Source organism: Trichophyton rubrum, assembly GCF_000151425.1.
Source record: "Trichophyton rubrum CBS 118892 genomic scaffold supercont2.5, whole genome shotgun sequence".
NCBI lineage: Eukaryota > Fungi > Ascomycota > Eurotiomycetes > Onygenales > Arthrodermataceae > Trichophyton > Trichophyton rubrum.
Genome location: NW_003456424.1, coordinates 88,803 through 107,722, shown reverse-complemented (window position 1 = coordinate 107,722; position 18,920 = coordinate 88,803). Strand labels below are relative to the sequence as shown.

The window sequence follows — 18,920 nt, the reverse complement described above, 5'->3', positions numbered from 1 at the left end:
TGCCTCAAATAACGATTGAATATAGCCGTGATCTGTGAACAAGCAGAGACGCAGCTACACGGCGGGGTATCTGCAAACGATTCTTGCGATCGGCCGACCAGAGAGCGCAATTAGAAAAGTATGTGAGATCCAGCCACCGTCGCGCTAGGTTTATCGTAAGCAGATGCGAGGCGTGGGAGTGTCAAGGGAATTCGATCACTGATATTACTGGTTTGGCTTTGATATCGTTTTTTCCTCATCTACGAAAAAAAAAAAAAAAAAAAAAAAAAAAAAAAAAAAAAAAACCTCCACTTCCCTTTTAGGCTTTCTGCCGCCCCTCACCGGCTTCTTTTTTCAACCTCGACTTCGACTTCATCTTATGATCAACTACTACTTCTTCTTCTTCTTCATTCTCATCATCATCGTCGTCGTCTTCATCATCATATTCAAGAATCCGATTTCTACTCAGCAGGTTCAACTATGCCTGCGCGTCCCGCAGACTTGTACTCGCACCCCACGCGGGGTTCGTTCGAGCGAGCAATCCGGCACGTGTAAAGGCCGCTGTTCACAGAGTATGCGGGTGCTTTTGAAATACTCCAGCTCAGGGTCTGCACAGAGTACTCCGTATCTTCTAGCGGAATTCCGATTCCTGGACGGCACAATCCTAGCTCTGAGGACTATAACATCTTGCCAACTGATCGTCTCCCTCATGCCTCACGAGCCTGCGTCGGTAAGGGAACCAGTGGAGCTGAATCTCTGCTAGTCACGGAACAGCAACGACCACCATCAAATCCTTCTGCCTTGCCCTGGCCCGCGTCGGAAGGCGCCCACAAGTCAAAAAGGGGGGAGCCTCGTGCCCCGACTGCTCTTCTCCAGCGTCATCAACAAGGCAACATGAACACGATCAGAACTTTGGACGAAAATCGAATTGGCCCCCCGTTTTCCGCCAGTTCATCTGTAGTTAGGCCGGGGACCCCCCGGCAAGCGGGACGGAGCGATGGTGTAATAACTAGGTTAGCGGAGGGGTAGAAAAAGGGAGAGCCGGAGGATGCATGCTGTATGCAGTCTAAACAACAGGAAGAAAATGCTGCCATGCTGGCTGGCTGGTTATATCTAAATTTTGGCCGTGATCGGTTGAGAATTGCGCCTCTTTGTGTCTGTCAAGCCTGGATCTGTAGTTGGCCTGCCGGTTAACCAAAAGCAAAGAAGGGAAAAGCAGCCAGTCCCGCCGCCCTGAGAAAGAGCTATATAAAGGGCGTTCATTCCTTTGCCCCCCCCTTTCAACCCGAGCACTTCCCCTTCTTTCCTCTCCTTCGTCTTCCGAGAGGAATAATTCTGTTCGTATCTGGCTTTTCCCTCACAGACGACTGCACATAGAATACAACACAACCTAGTCGCCGGCGGGTTCGTCCGTCGCCTTCTCCTCCGGCCAACTTTAAGCTTAGTTAACTAAGAACTCCGGCTCACCTTATTTTCTTCTCTGCCTTTCCTCTCCCCAAGCTTCTTCTAGCCAGAAACTTGCCCTTCCACCGCTTCTCCCGTACATGAGATAGACGACGTAACCGCATAGCTACACTATATGTTGCGCATACTGGCAGACAGGTGGGCACGCAAACGCTACTTCGGTTGAGACGCTCCTGGTCGGAATTGCAGCAGGCAGAGAAACAGTTTGTCGGACTTTTTGGCCTCGTCCTAAGCTCAGCTCGGAGGCTTTTTTGGGGTCCCTTTTTCCCACCTGTTCGTTCGGCCTATTTACTCGAATTGTTCGCTAGAAAAGAACAGAAAAGTACGTATAGACGCCTGGCTGGCTGGAGAGCCTTTGCTTCCTTCTTTACTCTTTTCCTTCCTCCTCGCCGGTGGTCTTTTCTCTCATTCACCGCGAGAGCCTCTTCAACTACCGGTTTCGGAGGGATTGAAGCCCCCCAGAAGGCAGAGTGAATTGCACCGACTGTTCGATAACTCACCTGTTCATCGAGCTAGCTGTACTGGTTTTTCCCTTTCCTTAGTCACATCGCTCGTCGCCGGTGAAAGAATTGTCGTTACTGACTGTTGCGTGTGTTCTGGCAGTTTTAACCCGTCATGCATATCAAAGACAAATTGGCCCTGGCAGAGGCCGCTGGGCGACCAGGAATCTCCTTTGAATTCTTCCCTCCTAAGACAGCGCAGGGTGTACAGAATCTGTATGACCGTATGGACCGTATGCATGGACTGGGACCATCGTTCATCGATATAACCTGGGGCGCAGGAGGCCGGCTGGCGGAGCTCACCTGCGAGATGGTTCACGTCGCCCAGTCTGTTTACGGGCTGGAGACGTGCATGCATCTCACCTGCACTGACATGCCGAGAGAGAGGGTTGATGATGCTCTGCAGAGTGCTTTTAAAGCTGGCTGTACGAATATTCTTGCTCTTCGAGGAGACCCGCCTCGAGAGAAGGAAGCATGGGAGCAGACTGAAGGAGGATTCCGGTATGCGAGAGATCTTGTACAGTACATCAGGGAGAAGTATGGCAACCACTTCGATATCGGCGTTGCTGGTTATCCTGAAGGCTGTGAGGATGAAGAAGATCCCGAACTGTTAATGAAGTACCTAAAGGAAAAGGTCGATGCTGGCGGCACTTTTATCATCACTCAAATGTTCTACGACGCGGATAATTTCTTGGATTGGGTGAAGAAATGTCGACAGGCTGGAATTAAGGTCCCCATCATCCCCGGCATCATGCCAATTTCAACTTATGCAGCCTTTATTCGTCGTACCAACTGGGTTAAGTGTGCCGTGCCCAAGGGCTGGATGGAGGCTCTTGAGCCTGTGAAGAATGATGATGCCGCTGTTAAGCAGATTGGAAAGGCCCTGGTGTCCGAAATGTGCAGAAAGCTGCTTGAAAATGGCATCAACCATTTGCACTTGTAAGTTGTCACCTGCAGCTATTACGTTTTTGAATTATTCAGTGATCTAATATCCTCAATAGCTATACTATGAACCTTGCACAGTCCACGACCATGGTTTTGGAAGAGCTGAACTTGAAACCCTCCACCGAAACTCCTCTTCAGAAGCCACTGCCATGGAGAAAGTCACTGGGGCTTGGAAGGAGAGAAGAAGACGTTCGACCTATTTTCTGGAGACACAGGCATCAATCCTATGTTGCACGCACCCAGTCTTGGGATGAATTTCCTAACGGTCGTTGGACTGATTCACGCTCTCCTGCCTTTGGAGAGCTTGATGTTTATGGTATTGGACTCAAGGGCACCAACGAGCAGAACATTAAGCTATGGGGTGAACCCAAGTCGGTTAGAGATCTATCAGATATCTTCGTTCGCTTCCTGGAGCATAAGCTCGACAGGCTACCATGGAGTGAAAGTGCAATCACTCAGGAATCGGAGATCATCAAGGACGATCTGATCGACCTCAACAACAGGGGCTTCCTTACCATCAACTCACAGCCTGCAATTAACGGTGCTAAATCCTCTCATCCAATCTACGGATGGGGTCCTCGGAACGGCTACGTGTACCAAAAGGCTTATCTCGAGTTACTTATCTCTCCAGCACTAATCGATGAGGTGGTCAGGCGAATTGAATCCAACGCGGACTTGACATACCACTGCATTAACAAAGATGGAGAATTAAAGACAAACTCGAGCGATACTCCCAATGCTGTCACATGGGGTATTTTTGCCTCCAAGGAAGTTATTCAGCCTACAATTGTCGAGACCGTTAGTTTCCTAGCATGGAAGGACGAGGCCTATAGACTAGGAGATGACTGGGCCAAATGTCACGATGCCTCAAGCGCTAGTAGGAAACTGATCCAGAACACAATGGATACCTGGTACCTCGTCAACATTGGTAAGGCCCCATCAATACCTTTTGTTTACTTTCTAACTAGTATGCTAACAAATTGTTTCAGTGAATAACGACTTCCATAAGACGCATGATATTTTCGATCTATTCAAGGGCCTAGTTCTCAAGGACATCGACACCGAAGTCAGCGGCACTCAACAAGCCACTGAACCTGCAGAAAACGGCACTCACTCAGAAGATCCAGCATCGAAGTCAGAGAAACAAGCTGTTTCTGCAAACTAGACTTGTCTTCACCACTCAGTTACCAACTAACAATCACACTAGCACTTCGACGTCGATGCCGTCCGTTATTATTATATTTCTTTTTTCTTTTTACTTTTTGGTTCTCCTTTCAACTTAACCTTCTTCAAAATACCCCATTCAACATTCGTGTTTCGTTTTAAGGCATTCGTCAGTTTTTTCCTCATCGTTTATTTTATTACCCCCCTCCGCAGCTTCCCTATGTTTGAGACAAAACACAAAAAAGACATGGCAAAGGAATAAACCGCCAGGGATAAAAAGGGATAGGCTATCTATTGTCTAGGAGGGCTGCTGGGGCTAGACTCAACTCATGCATGGGAAAGCGGCGTCTAGATGAAAAAGAAAAAAGGGAAGAAAGGTGAATGACTATGAAGAGTCAGCGATGCATCATTTTATTCAATTTATATCATAGCGGGCAATGGGACCGGGAGGCACGCAGCAAGAAGGAAGATTTCAACAAAGCACTACCTTGATGATTGAGATGATGCAACGGATGAATGACCTTTCCTTTCAACACTATTTCAACATAAGTAAACCAGCGTTTAGGTTTTCTTTTTAGAGAATTTTGTAATTTCATAGTCTAATGTTCAAAAAATTCCATGGATTTCCAATATGGTATCTGAAGTTCCATAGTAAGCGAAAGTAGTCTATTCAATTTCTATTTCTAATGAGTGTATAGAAAGACAGTGGATTGGTATGAATAGCTTCCTGGCTTAGCATGCATGAACGCGCCTTTCAAGAAGACATTTCGATGCTCAGACTATGATACCCTAATGGAGAGTCGCGTTCATTATATTAAATCCTGAAGGCAAAGGCGGCCGTCTTTGACTAACCTCTGAATGTAATTGATACTGCCACAGCCACAAATAAAACACCGATTACAATTTTCTTGGACCTCAAACCTTGTGGCAGCTTAAGCCCAGGAATTCCTGTCGTCCAGTACTCGCGACATTCCCTATACGTCATGGCTATGAGGGTGAGGTAGAATATTGCCATTGGTAACAAAGAGTAGTTTGCCCATTTGGTACGAGGCATGATCGGGCTTCTGTTCATGTTGTTCTCATTATCTGCGCGTTCCGTTTCGCTCACTTGGATCCCTGAGGCACGGATGAGCCCATCCACCCCCTGGCCGGGTTGCCCAAGTTTGATGACGTGAATTGCCGTAGTCTGCTTTGTGCTTCCTGTATTTTCGGCCTTTTCTGCATTTACTACACTTCCTGTTTTTGTAGTAGTAGTGGCGATACTCTCTCTGGAAGCACCGTGAGATTGTTCGGAGGAGCTCTTCTGCGTTGATATTTCGGTTGGAGTAAAGAAGTTTTCCACATCGCTTGCACTGAGTCGAACGGGGGTGACTGTGGATGTGGTAGTGGTAGTGGTAATGGTTGCAAGCAGCTCGTCTCCTTCTGAACCTCCGACCTGGAGAGTTTGTCTGGAATGGGTTTGAGGTTCCAAATACAGGTCCCTGGAGAAGCTCCTGTCCTGGAAATGGTTGAAATTTTGTCTCCCTACTGAACCGGGACTCCGAAAACTGGGATGGAGCTGTTGAGGGTATGTTGGCATGCTCGGACCACGGTGACCCCAATAAGGTGTCTGCTGAGGGGCCCTGTGGCTGGAGTGACCAGTTGGTGCATTCCGATCCGGCCCTGGAGGGTACCTTTGTCCCCTCTTTCGAGGGAGTGGTATCCTTTCGTCTCTTCCATAGCCGGGACCACCTAAAAAATACTTGTTTGTCTGCTCTCTCCACCCGTGCTGTGGTCGGCTAGCTGAAGGAGCGGAGTTATGCCTCCATTCCCGTGATGAGCCGTGAGGAGATGGGCTGTGAGGGTTGCCTGGAGGCCTCTCTTTCCGCCGGCCTCTAACTAAAGGGTCCGTGTTGTGCAGAAGAGCTTCGCGAATCTTAGAAAGCCTCCTCGGGGGAGTACTGGGGCCCTCAGGAGTCCTAGGCCGAGGACTTGGTACTCTTGAGGGATGGATCATATTATTATCATAGCGATAGAACCGATTGCAGGCTTGCTGAAAGTCGGCTATTTGCCGAGGAGTCATAGATGGTGGGTTTGGCTCCCTAGCGGATGGCATGTTGACAACAAATCGATCCTCAAGATTTTTTAGCGGTACACCAGCATCTGATAGGAAGGCCACATGAGCTTCTGCCTGATCTCGAGAGCTAATTAACAGAGAACTATTCATATCTGCGTCGGAGGACGGCGTAGGCACCGGGGTCCGTTCTGAAGCATCAAGGCTAATCCACTGATCTCCCTTGAGACGCCATTTCTGATTGTTCATAGCCCCCCCGGAGTTTTCGATCTGTGGGTCGACATCATCCGAATGGCTGTAATCTGTTAAATGCGGACTAATAACTCCAGTTCGTGGATTTGCACCGCGAGCTGTAAGAAAATCGTCCCGACTTACAGTCTGTGAAGTTCTTCTTGGACCTAAAGGTAGGGAACCAGCTGATGGCCGCTGACGGTCTGGTTGGTGAGGCCTATGCCTTTCCAACATGTCGTCCCGGTGCGAGGGGTGGGCATCATTATGAGATGAAGGCCGTGGCCTGTGGTCACCCTGAGTTCCGGGAGGTAGAATGAACTTAGGGGGTGTATTGCCGCTGGGGATCCGGGGTCTCCTGACGGTTCCTGCATCGCTTTGGGCGTCACTTTCGGTGCCAGTTCCCGCTTCTTCAGCAGATTCTTCGCCAGCAGAAAATTTCTTGTATTCGATACTGTGATTCTCATTCTTGTTCATGGCCATCTCAACATTGGGACTCGCTGTAGCAGTGGCATCATTATTTGCACCATCAGCATTCGAGATAGGTTCCTCCTGTGTACCGGTATTACGAAACACTGATCCGGAGAGCCATGCCGACCAAGATCCTGAGCGTATAGGTTTCTTCTGAGTCGACCTGCCCTTTGCTTTATCCGAGAAACTGGCCGACAGATCAGGCATCGGCATAATGGGAAAATGCCGGGAGTGTGCTGAAGCAGGATAAAAATAACACACAAAGATAGAGAATTGAATTGAGAGAATGTTAGACACTCATATGTAGTGGTGAGGAGTAGAAACGATGGACTTTCAGCAACTGCTCACAAGGAAAGCAACTCGAGATAAACATTAATCGAAGTAATGAGGGAAAACCTGCATTATCATACCAGTTAATCATCCTTGGGAAGTAAGCAAGCACGATGGGTATCATAAACAAGTACAAGTACAATGAAAAAGAAAGAGCTATGAAGAGCGCTGGAAGACGTTATGCGGCGAAAATGCATTGAAAGGAGTGCAGGTATCAACCAAACTATAACCTGCCATGCTAGTGAGGTAAAAAAGAGAAGGGCTTTTATACAAATGTACGGATTCATGTAGGCAAACTAAAAGTATGAAGAAGAAAGGCTCTTATCAAAAACGCCCACTTTCCCTCCTAGGAGAAAGTACGTCCGCAAGCCGAGATCTCCGGCTAGATGACAGAATGGAGCTCATATCACCCGCCACACTTGAACGCTTGAGAGGGCTGCTTGGAGATTTCCTGGGACTATGAGCGCCGTCAGAATCTCGGTAGGCAGAACTTTGCCTCCGGTCCAAATAGGGTGTTGCTGACTTTCGTAAGGGAGATTGAGCATGGGAATATACCCCAAGACTTCCTCCATCGCCCGTACCAGATGGTGGTCTGAATTGCGGTTGGCGAATGGCACCACTTTTCTTGTTAATGGGTGTAAATGTGTCCACAGTATAAGAGGGTGTTTGTATATCAGTCGTCCGTTGTATAGAACCGGTGGACGTAACTTGCAGTGTTGACAGAGAGGTTCTAGGAGTCACCTGTGGTCGGGTTTTTACACGGTAATCGGGATCGACGTGATGGATGTAGTTGGGGTTTGGGCGAGTCTTAAAAGTGTGTTGTGTGGTGGATGGTGCATAAGTTTCTACCACATTATACTTTTCATCCTTATGTGGGATAAAATGATCTGCCTGTGAAAACTGTGTGGCAACGTCGCGAACGTCCGGATCTGTTCTTGGGTGGACGAATTTCGTATCGTATTCATTCAAAACCTCTTTATGGACCAAAGCTGAATCTTTAGCTTGCTGGGAATAGAAGGCCGAAAGGGTAGACATTTGCGCTGTCAATAGCAATGCCAAAAATATAGTCGTCACTATCGTTACACTGGGCCGGGGATCCGAGGAGAGCGTAGGCAGGAATAACCAATACACGAGAATATGACCAGGACTAAAAAGACAAAACAGTCGAATAGAAATTGGGTGCGGATCCCAGACAGAGAGCTGCCATACATCACGGTGCGCATCGGGATGTGCCCTCTTCTCCGCTGAGCTAGAAGATAGAACGTCGGAAATGAAGCGCAGGGGTGTGGATGACATCGGCGAGGAGTTCACTTGCACTCGTTTGGCAGAGGGTGTTGATGGTACGTTCTCAATAGGCACTTCAAATAAGCGGTAGGGGCGCGTCCGGCAGAATGCATATAGCGCATTTGAGATGGACAGAAGCGCCAGCGCATGAACGATGAACGATGCCTGTAAAACGGAGATATCCGTTAGCATATGATACACTAAAAAAGCTACCGTTTTGATCAGGGATTCCGCATACCAGCCAGGCTATATAGCTTACACCTCCTTCATCTCCAAACACGTCGTCATGAGCCCTGCTGCTCTTCTGGCTATTTGCACGCGCAACGAGAAACAAAACGTTCAACGCGATTCCAACGGGTAGCGCCCACTCCTTCTCCCACTGTTCCCAATCACTGGAGTCGAGCTCCTCCGAAAGCCATAACAGAAAGTCAAGAGGGTTCAAAAAGGCCTTGATACGCTCGAGAAGCGGTCTCCGCCGGATGAGAGGGGGCATCGTAAGACGTGGGAGTCAGCTCCAGCTTTGAATGTCGCAGGGGGTGAAGAGCAGGCCGTTGTTGGTTTCTAGAGCTTCTAATTCCGATGCATGGTATCTCTGTAAGTGCCTAGATGAGTTAGTCACCTGTCTGAAAGCTCCAGCACGCGGTACCTGGGCTTGGTGTCGATATTCAGTTCTGGCTTTGCTGCTTTCCTGCCGTGAAAAAAAAAGTAGAAAAGTAGAACAGTATTTGTTTATGGTTGGAGTTTCGTTGCTGGGCGGCGATTGCATCACGTGATTTTAACAAAACATAGGCACAGCGAGAGCGCCAGGCATTGGAAGGTATCTAAACGGCCGTTCATTACGTACGCAGGGTCAGCTTTAAGAGGGTTTGGCTACAATATGAAAGCCTTGATATTACCGTTTAGCTATTGCAAGCCTTCGAGTAATCGCCAACAACGCGGAAGAAGGGATCTGTCTGGATTATATAAGCCGTATGAGTTCATGTGCAATCCGATAAGCAGCTCCATCCAACTTTGGATCGACCAACAGCTTTGAGAAGAAACGAAGCAGCCGTCTTGTTTTCTCATTTCCTTTGCGAGGAGGGAACTGAACAATTTGGAGATATCAGTTACCTGTCCAGTATAGCAGCTGAGCCGTGCCAGGGGATCTGTTAGATACTTCTTTTCCCGCCCTTACGCCGTCAGAAGCAGTATGTCTTCAGGCTCCAAGGTACAATAACCTCTCTTCATAAACCCAAGCGGCACAGATAACTTGACGGCCTAGAAAGCTGGATACTGATCTTTTCCCGTTCTTTGATATTTAGGATAGGCAATTTCTCGCCGTGATCGGAGATGAGGAGTACACTACTGTCCAACCTTCATATATACGTGGGGATGTTGCTAACATTTGAGGTCTGATACAGCTCTGTGACCGGACTTCTACTTGCAGGCATAGGTGTGAGTACACCTACAGTGCTAATAATGAGATTTCCCTTGCTGTCTTGATGGGGGGGAACTCCGTGACTGTTGACGGAGGTGCTGACTTGGGCTACCCAGCACGTAACGGATCCTCCAGACTCCCAGCGCAATTTCCTTGTCGTTGACTCCAAGACCGAAACGAGTGCCATTGAAAAAGCGTTCAAAAATTTCACACAAGAGAGAAAGGATATCGGTGTCCTACTCATAAACCAGCATGTATGCAGCTCCCTTGTCTTCAGCTCAGTTGTCAGGATAACCTGCTAACGGTGGTTAATAGGTGGCTGAAAGAATACGAAATAGCGTAGACAAATTCACCGAAGCTTTCCCGGCCGTGCTTGAGATTCCAAGCAAGGACCATCCTTACGACCCCGAGAAGGACAGTGTATTACGACGTGTGAGAAGACTCTTTGGCGAGTAGGCGCTGTTTCGAATGTAGGAGACGGTTGTGTTTTTGATCATTATATATTTCGGTGATAGTTCGTGATAATATAGAACCTGAAGATATGATTTGGGTTGTCATACATAGTTACTACCGTGTTCTGAGAAGTGCGACTGCTATATGATCTATCCTCACTAATTGCTTGTATTATGGTTATCTATCTGTGTTTGAACGTATGAACCGAACGGGACAAATATTAACGAAATATGAGATATGAAATATGAAATAACATCATCAAGTAAACAAGGCATGCTTGAGTGGATATGCAAGAACAAAACCCCAAAATTCAGCAGAACACGCGCTAGTATTTCTCAAGTGGTATGTAGAAACCGGAAGGAAGGTATCCCATGGCTATCGGAGATACATGGGCTAGTCGACATATAGCAAAGCTAAGTTAGTCCAAAGGCTTGGTTTAAACAAAGCAGTGCATTTCATCGACACGAGTAAACGAAGTATCCAAAGGATCATGACACAATTCATAAACATCGTAGCATCAGCCGTACCACTGAAGTAGGAGGCCTGGCAGGGTTATCCAACGGCTGCTAGAATGACCTTAACTATGATACTCAATCAGTCACAGGCACACCAATAAGACGACGGTGACCTAATGTGGTTTTTACACTTTGATTTCAAAGACGACGGTAGCTGTAAGACAGGTAATCGGTTCCCCCTCGACACTCCTTACATCCGCTCGGACGATGTATTTGCCCTGTTTTGAGAAGGTATGCATTAGTCTTCTGCCTATCTTTTGGAGGCCAAAAAAAGGATGACTTACTGGAGGAACCTGAGGAGGAATATCAACGCTCTTCTTGAGTACCATCTTGCCTTTCTCGAGTGGACACTCTAGCCCAACCTTCTCGGTCTGATCACACAAGTCCATCTCCTGGTTTATTAACTGAAGGAAGCCATATGTGACCTGCAACTGAACGGTAGCTCCCTTGTCGATTTCCTTGGCCATGACTCCGGAGGCTTTAATAACTAGAGGTTGGCCACTGTAACAAGTTTGTACATTAGTATAAGCTACATATATATGCGTATAGATAGACTATCGGGAAGAGACAAGCTGAGAGTCAACGACTTACGGGAGTGGTGGGTTCGGAGAGAGGTCTACCTTCTCGATTGTAAGAAGGTTCTCCGCTGGATCGGCGCAGTACATCAGGGGGTTGACGCCGGGAACTTTGAGGTCCCCATCAGTGTCTAATGGTATCTGTGAGGTATCACGGAAAGGTGAAGGAGGAGCGGCCAGGGCGAGAGGAGACAGAAGCAAGGCGACGAGAGCGGTGGGAGAGAAACGCATGATGACGGGTGTCGAAAGGTGCCGAAAGACGGACGGGTGGTTTGGTAGAGGACTGTATGGGATATGGATAAATAAACAGCAGCTACCCCGTTGTCAGATAGAGCTGTTAATGAGAGTCGTTTGTACTATGCAGCAGACGGATGTGGCCTCGCTCGTGCGATGTTGTAGTCAAAGAGCTCGATCTCCAAGCTGAGCGAAAGCCGAAATATTGGGGAAGCTTGGCAAGTTATGTCATGCGACCGGGAACCTTGCTTAGTCATTGAACTCAATATCAAACTCTAAGTATACTTGTCTTTTGGGCCAAGGACGTACTCTGTACACAGACTGGCAAGGGACGGCGGATGATAATATAGAAAGAGGGTTGCCAGGAGGAATTTGGTTGAGATATATTGTATTTGCAACTGAGGCGTAGGATGAAACTTTTCTCCTTGACAAGTTCACTCATTACCCTTCTATACAAAAAAGAACGAAATCAAAGCCACATAACAAAGCCACTTAACACCGCTAACTCCAGGGGTTCTTCCGAATTTAAAAAGAAAGCAAAACAAGGAATGTCATCTCGTCATTGGAAAACAAAGCACATTAGATGATAAAGATATGGAACCTGGGATGAAATGGTATCAACTTGGATTTCTTTAACGTCGTTGGGTCTTGCCAATAGAACGCTTGCCGGTAAACTAAGGAAGAGGGAGAGTTAGAGATGTTTGAAGTAATAGAAACGAAAAAACACATACCAAGTGCTTGGGTAGAGAAGCAGGAGTGTGCCTGTCAGCTTCACCCTGTCTGGCCATACGGTTCATTTTTTTCTGGCCGAGCTTCATGAGTTTCTCCGCATTAGACCTGCTTGTCAAGCTAGTAACTCCATCCACACGGCGGTTGGTAGCTGCCTGGCTTCGTGCACGGCTAACAGCGCGTCGGAGCGCATCGTGCTGTGTCTCTGGGGTATCAAGGTCCATGGCATCGGGTTCATCTCTAGTTACAGTGCGGCCACGGGATTCTGGTTGGGCTTTGGCACGGGCGGAGGAAGCGGTTGCATCGTATCCAATTGAGACAAGATGCTTCTCCATATCCGATAATTTCTTGCTCCGTGAGCTTCGTGGGATGAGTGCGCGATTTTTAAGAGATTTCCTCAACTTCGACTCATTCATGATCAATGCTCGTTTTTCCCTGATCAGGTCCGCTTTCATGCGAATTTCAGCCTCGTCGGCATCTTCCACAGACTCGTCGGAGTCATAGTATCCCTCTGCTTCTAGTTTCTCTTCCTCCTCTTCTAACTGTGCCAATTTTTCCTCAATGTCGGGATCAACAAAATCATAGATATTCTTTCCTTCCCATAGTTCAGGCATCTTGTCATGTTTCCACTCATCGTTGGCAAAAAGGTAGCTTTCCTTCATATCGAAGCTGTAAACACCAGCACCGCCATTTTCTTCCTCAATATCTCTTGCGAGTTTGCGTCTGTTTGGATCATTTTTATCGTATTTCTTGAGGTTCTTGACAGCTTCAGGGATGAAGGTCTCGCGAACGCCACCAATGGGCTGAGCGACGTGAATACGTGCCAGAACATCACCCAAGCGTCCTGTGGGAGTTCCTGAGCTGTTTGCGCCAGTGTTCAACTTCTGAGCAACTCGTTCCGCAATAAGCCTGTCACAAGCTGCGTTTTTCACAGCAGTGACTCCCTCCGTTGTGGCGCATGAAAGTTGCAACATCTCCACGCCGGATGACTTCAGAAGAGCCTGTAGTTGTTCCTGGGTCTCCGGATCAAGATCTTCAGGGCGCATAACATCAATCTTATTGATGACGATGAAAACGAGCTTATTTGAAAAAAGAGGCTTGATGCTGTTGAACAGCTTGATCTGATCGACAACCGTATATCCGCACTGTTCTGAAAGATCCATAAAGTACAAAATAGCAGATCTCAAGTGCGCAATTGCTGTAATCGACTGCATTTCGATAGTGTTCATTTCTTCAAGAGGATGATCAAGGATTCCTGGGGTGTCGATGGCCTGGAAACGAAGATATTTGTAATCGAAATGTCCAACGAACAAGCTCTTGGTAGTGAAAGCGTATGGCTGAACGTCTACATCTGCCTTGGTGACACTTCTCAAGAAACTGGATTTACCGACATTTGGATATCCGCAGATAAGGAGAGTTCGGGTGTTAGGATCGATGGCTGGAAGACGACCGAGATGCTGACGAACTTGTTCAAGGTAGAGTAGTGGGTCTTTCAGACGCTTACAAATCGTCGCCATACGACCAAGAGCGGCTCTTTTCAGCTGTTTGCACTGGAAAAGAGACTGTGCATATTTAAGCAGGCGTACGTAATCTCGGGCAACGGTCTCAACGAGGCGTTTGGCAGTCGACAGTTGGCCGAGCGCAATTCTGAAATGGTCGGCATCATATAGTGTGTTTAAAAGATCCTTATCTAGACCAGGGAGAAAATATTAGTTAGCGCACACTTCCAATGAAAACACTCATATGGGCGAGGGCCAAATAGAGCTATTTCGAGGGAAGGGAAAGTCATACGGAATGGATGAACATCCTGCAACCTTGGAAATCCATCGAGAATTGCCGAAAACTTCTCACAGAAAGTCTCAGAGGTGAATTTGACCTTTCGTGTGTAGAATGCTATCGTGATGATATATCGTTAACCAAGTTGGACATCAACCACTTCATCTATATAGGTCCAAGAGCCTACCTCTGATACGACTAATTTTGAACCCAGCACGAATCTGTGTTGGCAACCGTCTCTGGGTTCGACTCAGGACAATATCAAGGAACTCCTGATGCGTTGGCACCGGCTGGATCTGTTGGGCAACGCACAGTTAGATACCGTTTTCTCCCACCCAGACATAATCAATCAACGCTGGTGACGTGCGAAACAAAAAAAATGAATCAGATGATCTACTTACGTCCTTCCAAGTGGTCTTCATGGTGACCTCGAAATATTGTCCTTCTGCGACTTGATCTCAGGGTCGAAGCTCGAGATGAATCTCTTGTTTCTTCCTCTTGAAATCAAAATTTCCCGTCTTTATCAGAAGGTGGGAAACTTTTAATTTTTTTTTTTATTTTTTTGGGGGGAGTTTTTTTGCAGCCACAAACGGAAGTTTTTCCCGGGGCCTTGGCAGCTCTGTGCGGCAGGTTTAGCCTCCCACGTGACATTTGTATCGGTGAAGTAATATCTTCATTCCGTTGAGTTACATAATCAGAACATTGTTCGCGATCCAACGACCTTCCCCTTTTTCTATGGCGACAACAACAAATTGAACAATATTGAACATCCTCAAAGCAACTTGTTGGAGGCTGCGAAGGCTGCAAGACAGGAGATAATCCAGTTATTAGCCATATGTAGAGGCGAGTGTCCAAATATCATATTCAATGTTGGGAGGTGGCTGTTGCTCTTTGGAGAGTCCAAGGGATGATGACACTCAAGACGAGCGTTAAATCTACAGGGCACTCTGGTGTATTTGAACATTGATATTATTGCTGTTGCTATGATACAGTTTCATCCTTTTTCTCCCCTTGTATGTGCAGCGTGTTCATAATATCCCATAACACGTAGCAATGCTTTTCCAACCATCACTAGGGACACCCCGACGTTTAGGTATAGAGCTGATATAGATAATGATGCATGCACACCACCACGACCGACCACCCAAAAAAATTGCAAAAGCCATCCGGATGCAAGAATGAGCAATGCTTCACCCATGTCAAGTCAGAAACCCCCATCAGCAAAAATAGAAAAGGCGAAGATGGAAAATAGCAGTTGTAAAGCTTAGTTGGGAGCCTTGCTGAGATCAAGGACCTGTTTAAATGAAAGTCAGTGACTGAAGCAGTTTGACAGCGACCAGAGAAAAGGAGCCACGCATACCATGTCGTTCCAACCCCCGCCGCCAAAAGTGCATTTGCTGCGCCCAACGTTCTCAAATCCAAGACCAGTGTAAAAAGGAATAAGATGATCATGGGAAAGCAAGACAAGTCGATCAGCAATTTTCGCATCCTGGATGCGTTGGATATATGACTTTATCAGCGTTTTGCCGAGACCCTTGTCCTGGTGCTCAGGGAGGACGGCGAGGGAATGGATGGCTATGGTAGATCCCTGGTCTTGGTGGCCGACAGGCTCCTCTTCGCCCGGGCTTGGTAGAGTAGACTTTTTAGTTCTCCAATCCTTAGGAACCCCCATCGTCGCATTTGTAATCACAGGCGATGTTGTTCTCGTTGCAAGAAGGTGAGCAATGACCACGGGCCTAGGTTTCTCATTGTCTGCAGTAGCCGGTGGGATGGAGAAGATTCCAAGAGAGAGCTCGGGGCATTTTGAGAGGCGATAAGTCAACTAAGAATGAATTCACTAATTAGTAACATGTTTCGAGGGAAACGGGTGGTAGGGGACACAGGGAATCGGGTCTTACGTTTTCTCTTGAACACCTTTCAGACTCAGGGAACGCCAGTTCGACCTTTTCACAGTCGTCAAGATCCGAGACGGAGAGCAGCTGCACGTATGGGTGGAGTTTAGCTAGCTCCGAGTTTCTTGCTGGTACCCGGGACCGCAAATACCAAGGATAATCCGAGGCATCCGAATGGTTAACGGCTACAAAATCATCCTCGTCGGTGCCGTAGGTGGAGCTGCCGTTAGGGTATATATCTTCAACATCATCATCCTCATCCTCATCATCTTCATCGTCATCATCCTCTTCACCCTCACCTCCCGTTAGTCTATTAGCGCCAGCCCCGTTGAAGAGCTCGGATCGCCGCCTAAGGAAGAGTTTCCGTGGCAGAGGCGTAGGCCGACCTGCAAGGCCTGAGACGTCATTCAGACGAATGGCGTGTAAAGCAGGGGGGTTCGTCTCGTGTGTTTCGTCAGCCGGGGTCGCGGATATGGATGTGCCTTCAGCCATGGTGGTTCAAGGCAGCCAGCAAGCGGGTCTCCGGTGCAGGGAAGAGATGATAGTGTCAGCTAGTTATCTTCAGGGTTCCACGGCAACTGTTCCCTTCTCGTTACAAGCGGCGAAAATGCGGATACTGGTCCCTTTTAAAGGCGGTTAGCATGGCTTCTGGGACAGAAAATAACAGAGCGAATAGCAAGACGGCGCTTAATTCGGAAGTGTAGATTGTACAAGGCTAGCAAGCAAGAAGGAAGGAAAAGCAACGAAGCAACAGCAGAGAGCGACAACAGAACGAGCATCACAAGCTAAGACGTTATATCTCTTTATTCCTCTTCCTCTTCATCTACAGTGTAAAGTGGCAAGCTGTGGGAGTTCGCTCGCCCTGCGCGCACAGGTAGCGAGCGGGCGAGACATTCATTGCAATGATAGAACGCAACGAGCAAACAAGCAGCTTCCAGACAGCAGCGCAACGCGCATGGGAGGTTCTACCTTTTGTAATATTATTATCTTTCGCGGGACTGTCCTGGACGTCGAGCTGGCAAAAGGGCGTGGAGGGGTGATCTGCTGGTTGGCGAAGCTGTGGCGTCTGGAGGCACCGAGCCGAGCTGCGGGACAACTTGGGCGATAACCCAAGGGATAAAGCTGAGAGGAAGAGCGTCTCGAGGGTAGAGGACGGGGCCACTGGCTGTCGGCAGGAGGGCAGTTGGTGCTGTTCGGTGGTTTTGACTATGCGCCTGGCAAGGGGGCGACGGAGGTTGAAGTCGAGCGAAAGTCGAGAAGTCTGAGGGCGGCCGGAGTCGTAATTTTTCACTCTGCGGAAGACAAAAATATAGAATTCGGCTACCCCTTGGCGCGGATACATGGGAGATACCTTGGGATACCGCAGAGGGCGGCTGGAAGACGAGGTATCTTCCAGGTAGATGTCCATGAGTCTAGTCTGACTGATAGACATGGTCTAGTAAACGTTCATCTACGGAGTATACTGCGGCGACTTGTCTTCACCTACATACGCCTACTTCTACGGAGTGTTGACTGCCTCAGTAGCATGCCAGTTATATCCCCAACCAGATGTCACAGAAGCCCGCTTGGCCAACAAGGTGGACGGGAAAGCGGCGTTAGCTCAAATTTCTAGCAAACCAGGGAAGATATCAATATCGACTGAGCAAACGGAAGTAGCCCGGAGAAGCCACTCGAGAGCCGCTGGTGCTGACTATCTTTGGAGGCGACTAGCAACTAACTAGTAGTGAGTCAGCTAGTTAGTTACTTCAAAGTCCAACCAAGCAGGTCCACGGCTTCGTGGAGCATCACACTCCTACACCCCCCTGCAGATATGTATCTGGACCCTCGAGAGACCGCTCCCTGCTGTGATCGGTGTTGGTGAAAAGGCGCCAACCGCTATGTACAGGGAAGCCTGATAAAAGCCTGGGAAGCGAGTAACAAGGGATGCCAGTAATGTCCGCGCCCCTCTTCCTTCGTCCTCTAGATCTTGACCCTTTCTGTCATGGTGGGAAAGGTAGTTTTTTGTATTATTGGAGGTGCCCACCGTGATACCATGCAGCCATGACGGGAATGGTCAGCGGGGGGAGGAGGGTTCGATAGTTATCCGTCCCTTCTCGTCCCCTCGCGTCGCCCTCCGGTGAATAGTGCTACGGCAAAGAGCATGAATGGTGAGACATATATAACTCAGCTGCAGTCGACAAACGCAGCCCATCCCTGCGTCTTCCATCTGAGTGAGTACAAGACGGGAGGCGCATTGTATCCTGTTGATATGCAGCATCTCGGGCCGCATGCTGCACGAAAAGGGCAAAGCAAGGGAGAAAAAGAGGAAAGGAGCAGAGCAGGCCGCGAGATTCGTTTGTTCACCGTCCCGGGATGGATGGGATGACGGACAGGACTGTTGCAACGGCCTGCGTGTTCCTGTGTTCCCATCCAGGGCAGAGAGCAACGGGTGCTTGCTTCTCGAGTTTCACCCTCCCCGGCCAATAGAACCCACACCCGCCTCTGTTTGGATCTGAGGATGGCAGCGAAAGTCGAGGAGAAAAGGCAGCCTTGCATTCGCACGCAGACGCAGGAGGCAATCAATATGAATCAGACTGCATGGATGGGCGCGAACTGTTACTAATTCACGGCCTGCTGTCTGTTTCTCCTCCCTTCCCGTTGCTTCTTCGTCTCCTTTGTCCGACCTGGTCGATAGAATTAGCTTGATCGTAGGGAGAAAAAAAAAAAAAAAAAAAAACAGACAGGCAGCAAGCTCTCCAGAGCAAGTAGTATAAGAAAACACCCGTCCGTCCCCTCCGCTCAGGGGCCAGGCTTCTTTCTTCCTGCTATAACGCCGGGTTCTTTGCTTAGCTGCAGGCGCTGCTTCCGCTGTCTTGTGCCCTCCTCCGCATCCTATCCTATCCTCCTGTTGCTGCCAGCCAGATATACATGT

The 18,920-nt window shown here is 48.3% G+C and overlaps 8 protein-coding genes across 11 annotated transcripts; 3 read left to right on the top strand and 5 right to left on the bottom strand.

Annotated features, from left to right (window-relative positions):
- Nucleotides 1-358: 358 nt before the first annotated feature.
- TERG_12182 (uncharacterized protein) lies at nucleotides 359-1,008 on the top strand (the record flags this gene model as incomplete). Its single annotated transcript, XM_047751178.1, has 2 exons — nucleotides 359-502; nucleotides 580-1,008. 2 exons carry the CDS (start codon nucleotides 359-361, stop codon nucleotides 1,006-1,008), a joined length of 573 nt encoding a protein of 190 aa, XP_047606400.1.
- Nucleotides 1,009-2,058: 1,050 nt separating this feature from the next.
- Nucleotides 2,059-4,053, top strand: TERG_04751 (methylenetetrahydrofolate reductase; the record flags this gene model as incomplete). 2 transcript variants are annotated; one of them, XM_003234109.1, is made up of 3 exons in its annotated part: nucleotides 2,059-2,882; nucleotides 2,945-3,816; nucleotides 3,878-4,053. In XM_003234109.1, 3 exons carry the CDS (start codon nucleotides 2,059-2,061, stop codon nucleotides 4,051-4,053), a joined length of 1,872 nt encoding a protein of 623 aa, XP_003234157.1. The 2 variants fall into 2 exon arrangements, with proteins under 2 accessions (XP_003234157.1, XP_047606399.1); XM_047749867.1 differs by having other exon boundaries at nucleotides 2,945-3,884.
- An 846-nt stretch (nucleotides 4,054-4,899) lies between these two features.
- On the bottom strand, nucleotides 4,900-7,017 carry TERG_04750 (uncharacterized protein; the record flags this gene model as incomplete). The annotated part of the gene is made up of 1 exon (XM_003234108.1): nucleotides 4,900-7,017. The coding sequence occupies one exon, from the start codon at nucleotides 7,015-7,017 to the stop codon at nucleotides 4,900-4,902; it is 2,118 nt and encodes a 705-aa protein (XP_003234156.1).
- A 441-nt stretch (nucleotides 7,018-7,458) lies between these two features.
- Nucleotides 7,459-8,911, bottom strand: TERG_04749 (uncharacterized protein; the record flags this gene model as incomplete). The annotated part of the gene is made up of 2 exons (XM_003234107.1): nucleotides 7,459-8,583; nucleotides 8,657-8,911. The coding sequence occupies 2 exons, from the start codon at nucleotides 8,909-8,911 to the stop codon at nucleotides 7,459-7,461; spliced, it is 1,380 nt and encodes a 459-aa protein (XP_003234155.1).
- Nucleotides 8,912-9,607: 696 nt separating this feature from the next.
- On the top strand, nucleotides 9,608-10,291 carry TERG_04748 (V-type proton ATPase subunit F; the record flags this gene model as incomplete). The annotated part of the gene is made up of 5 exons (XM_003234106.1): nucleotides 9,608-9,625; nucleotides 9,720-9,754; nucleotides 9,819-9,852; nucleotides 9,952-10,089; nucleotides 10,151-10,291. The coding sequence occupies 5 exons, from the start codon at nucleotides 9,608-9,610 to the stop codon at nucleotides 10,289-10,291; spliced, it is 366 nt and encodes a 121-aa protein (XP_003234154.1).
- Nucleotides 10,292-10,928: 637 nt separating this feature from the next.
- TERG_04747 (uncharacterized protein) lies at nucleotides 10,929-11,609 on the bottom strand (the record flags this gene model as incomplete). Its single annotated transcript, XM_003234105.1, has 3 exons — nucleotides 10,929-11,021; nucleotides 11,088-11,304; nucleotides 11,395-11,609. The coding sequence occupies 3 exons, from the start codon at nucleotides 11,607-11,609 to the stop codon at nucleotides 10,929-10,931; spliced, it is 525 nt and encodes a 174-aa protein (XP_003234153.1).
- Nucleotides 11,610-12,286: 677 nt separating this feature from the next.
- On the bottom strand, nucleotides 12,287-14,539 carry TERG_04746 (uncharacterized protein; the record flags this gene model as incomplete). Its single annotated transcript, XM_003234104.2, has 4 exons — nucleotides 12,287-14,031; nucleotides 14,133-14,234; nucleotides 14,305-14,413; nucleotides 14,519-14,539. 4 exons carry the CDS (start codon nucleotides 14,537-14,539, stop codon nucleotides 12,287-12,289), a joined length of 1,977 nt encoding a protein of 658 aa, XP_003234152.2.
- Nucleotides 14,540-14,721: 182 nt separating this feature from the next.
- TERG_08831 (uncharacterized protein) lies at nucleotides 14,722-17,148 on the bottom strand. 3 transcript variants are annotated; one of them, XM_047750612.1, is made up of 2 exons: nucleotides 16,979-17,148; nucleotides 14,722-16,632 (listed from the first exon to the last, which is right to left on the bottom strand). In XM_047750612.1, exon 2 carries the CDS (start codon nucleotides 16,499-16,501, stop codon nucleotides 15,959-15,961), a length of 543 nt encoding a protein of 180 aa, XP_047606398.1. In that variant the 5' UTR covers nucleotides 16,502-16,632; nucleotides 16,979-17,148; the 3' UTR covers nucleotides 14,722-15,958. The 3 variants fall into 3 exon arrangements, with proteins under 3 accessions (XP_047606398.1, XP_047606397.1, XP_047604298.1); XM_047750611.1 differs by lacking the exon at nucleotides 16,979-17,148 and having other exon boundaries at nucleotides 14,722-15,411; nucleotides 15,478-16,892; XM_047749012.1 differs by lacking the exon at nucleotides 16,979-17,148 and having other exon boundaries at nucleotides 14,722-15,939; nucleotides 16,016-16,892.
- Nucleotides 17,149-18,920: the final 1,772 nt, after the last annotated feature.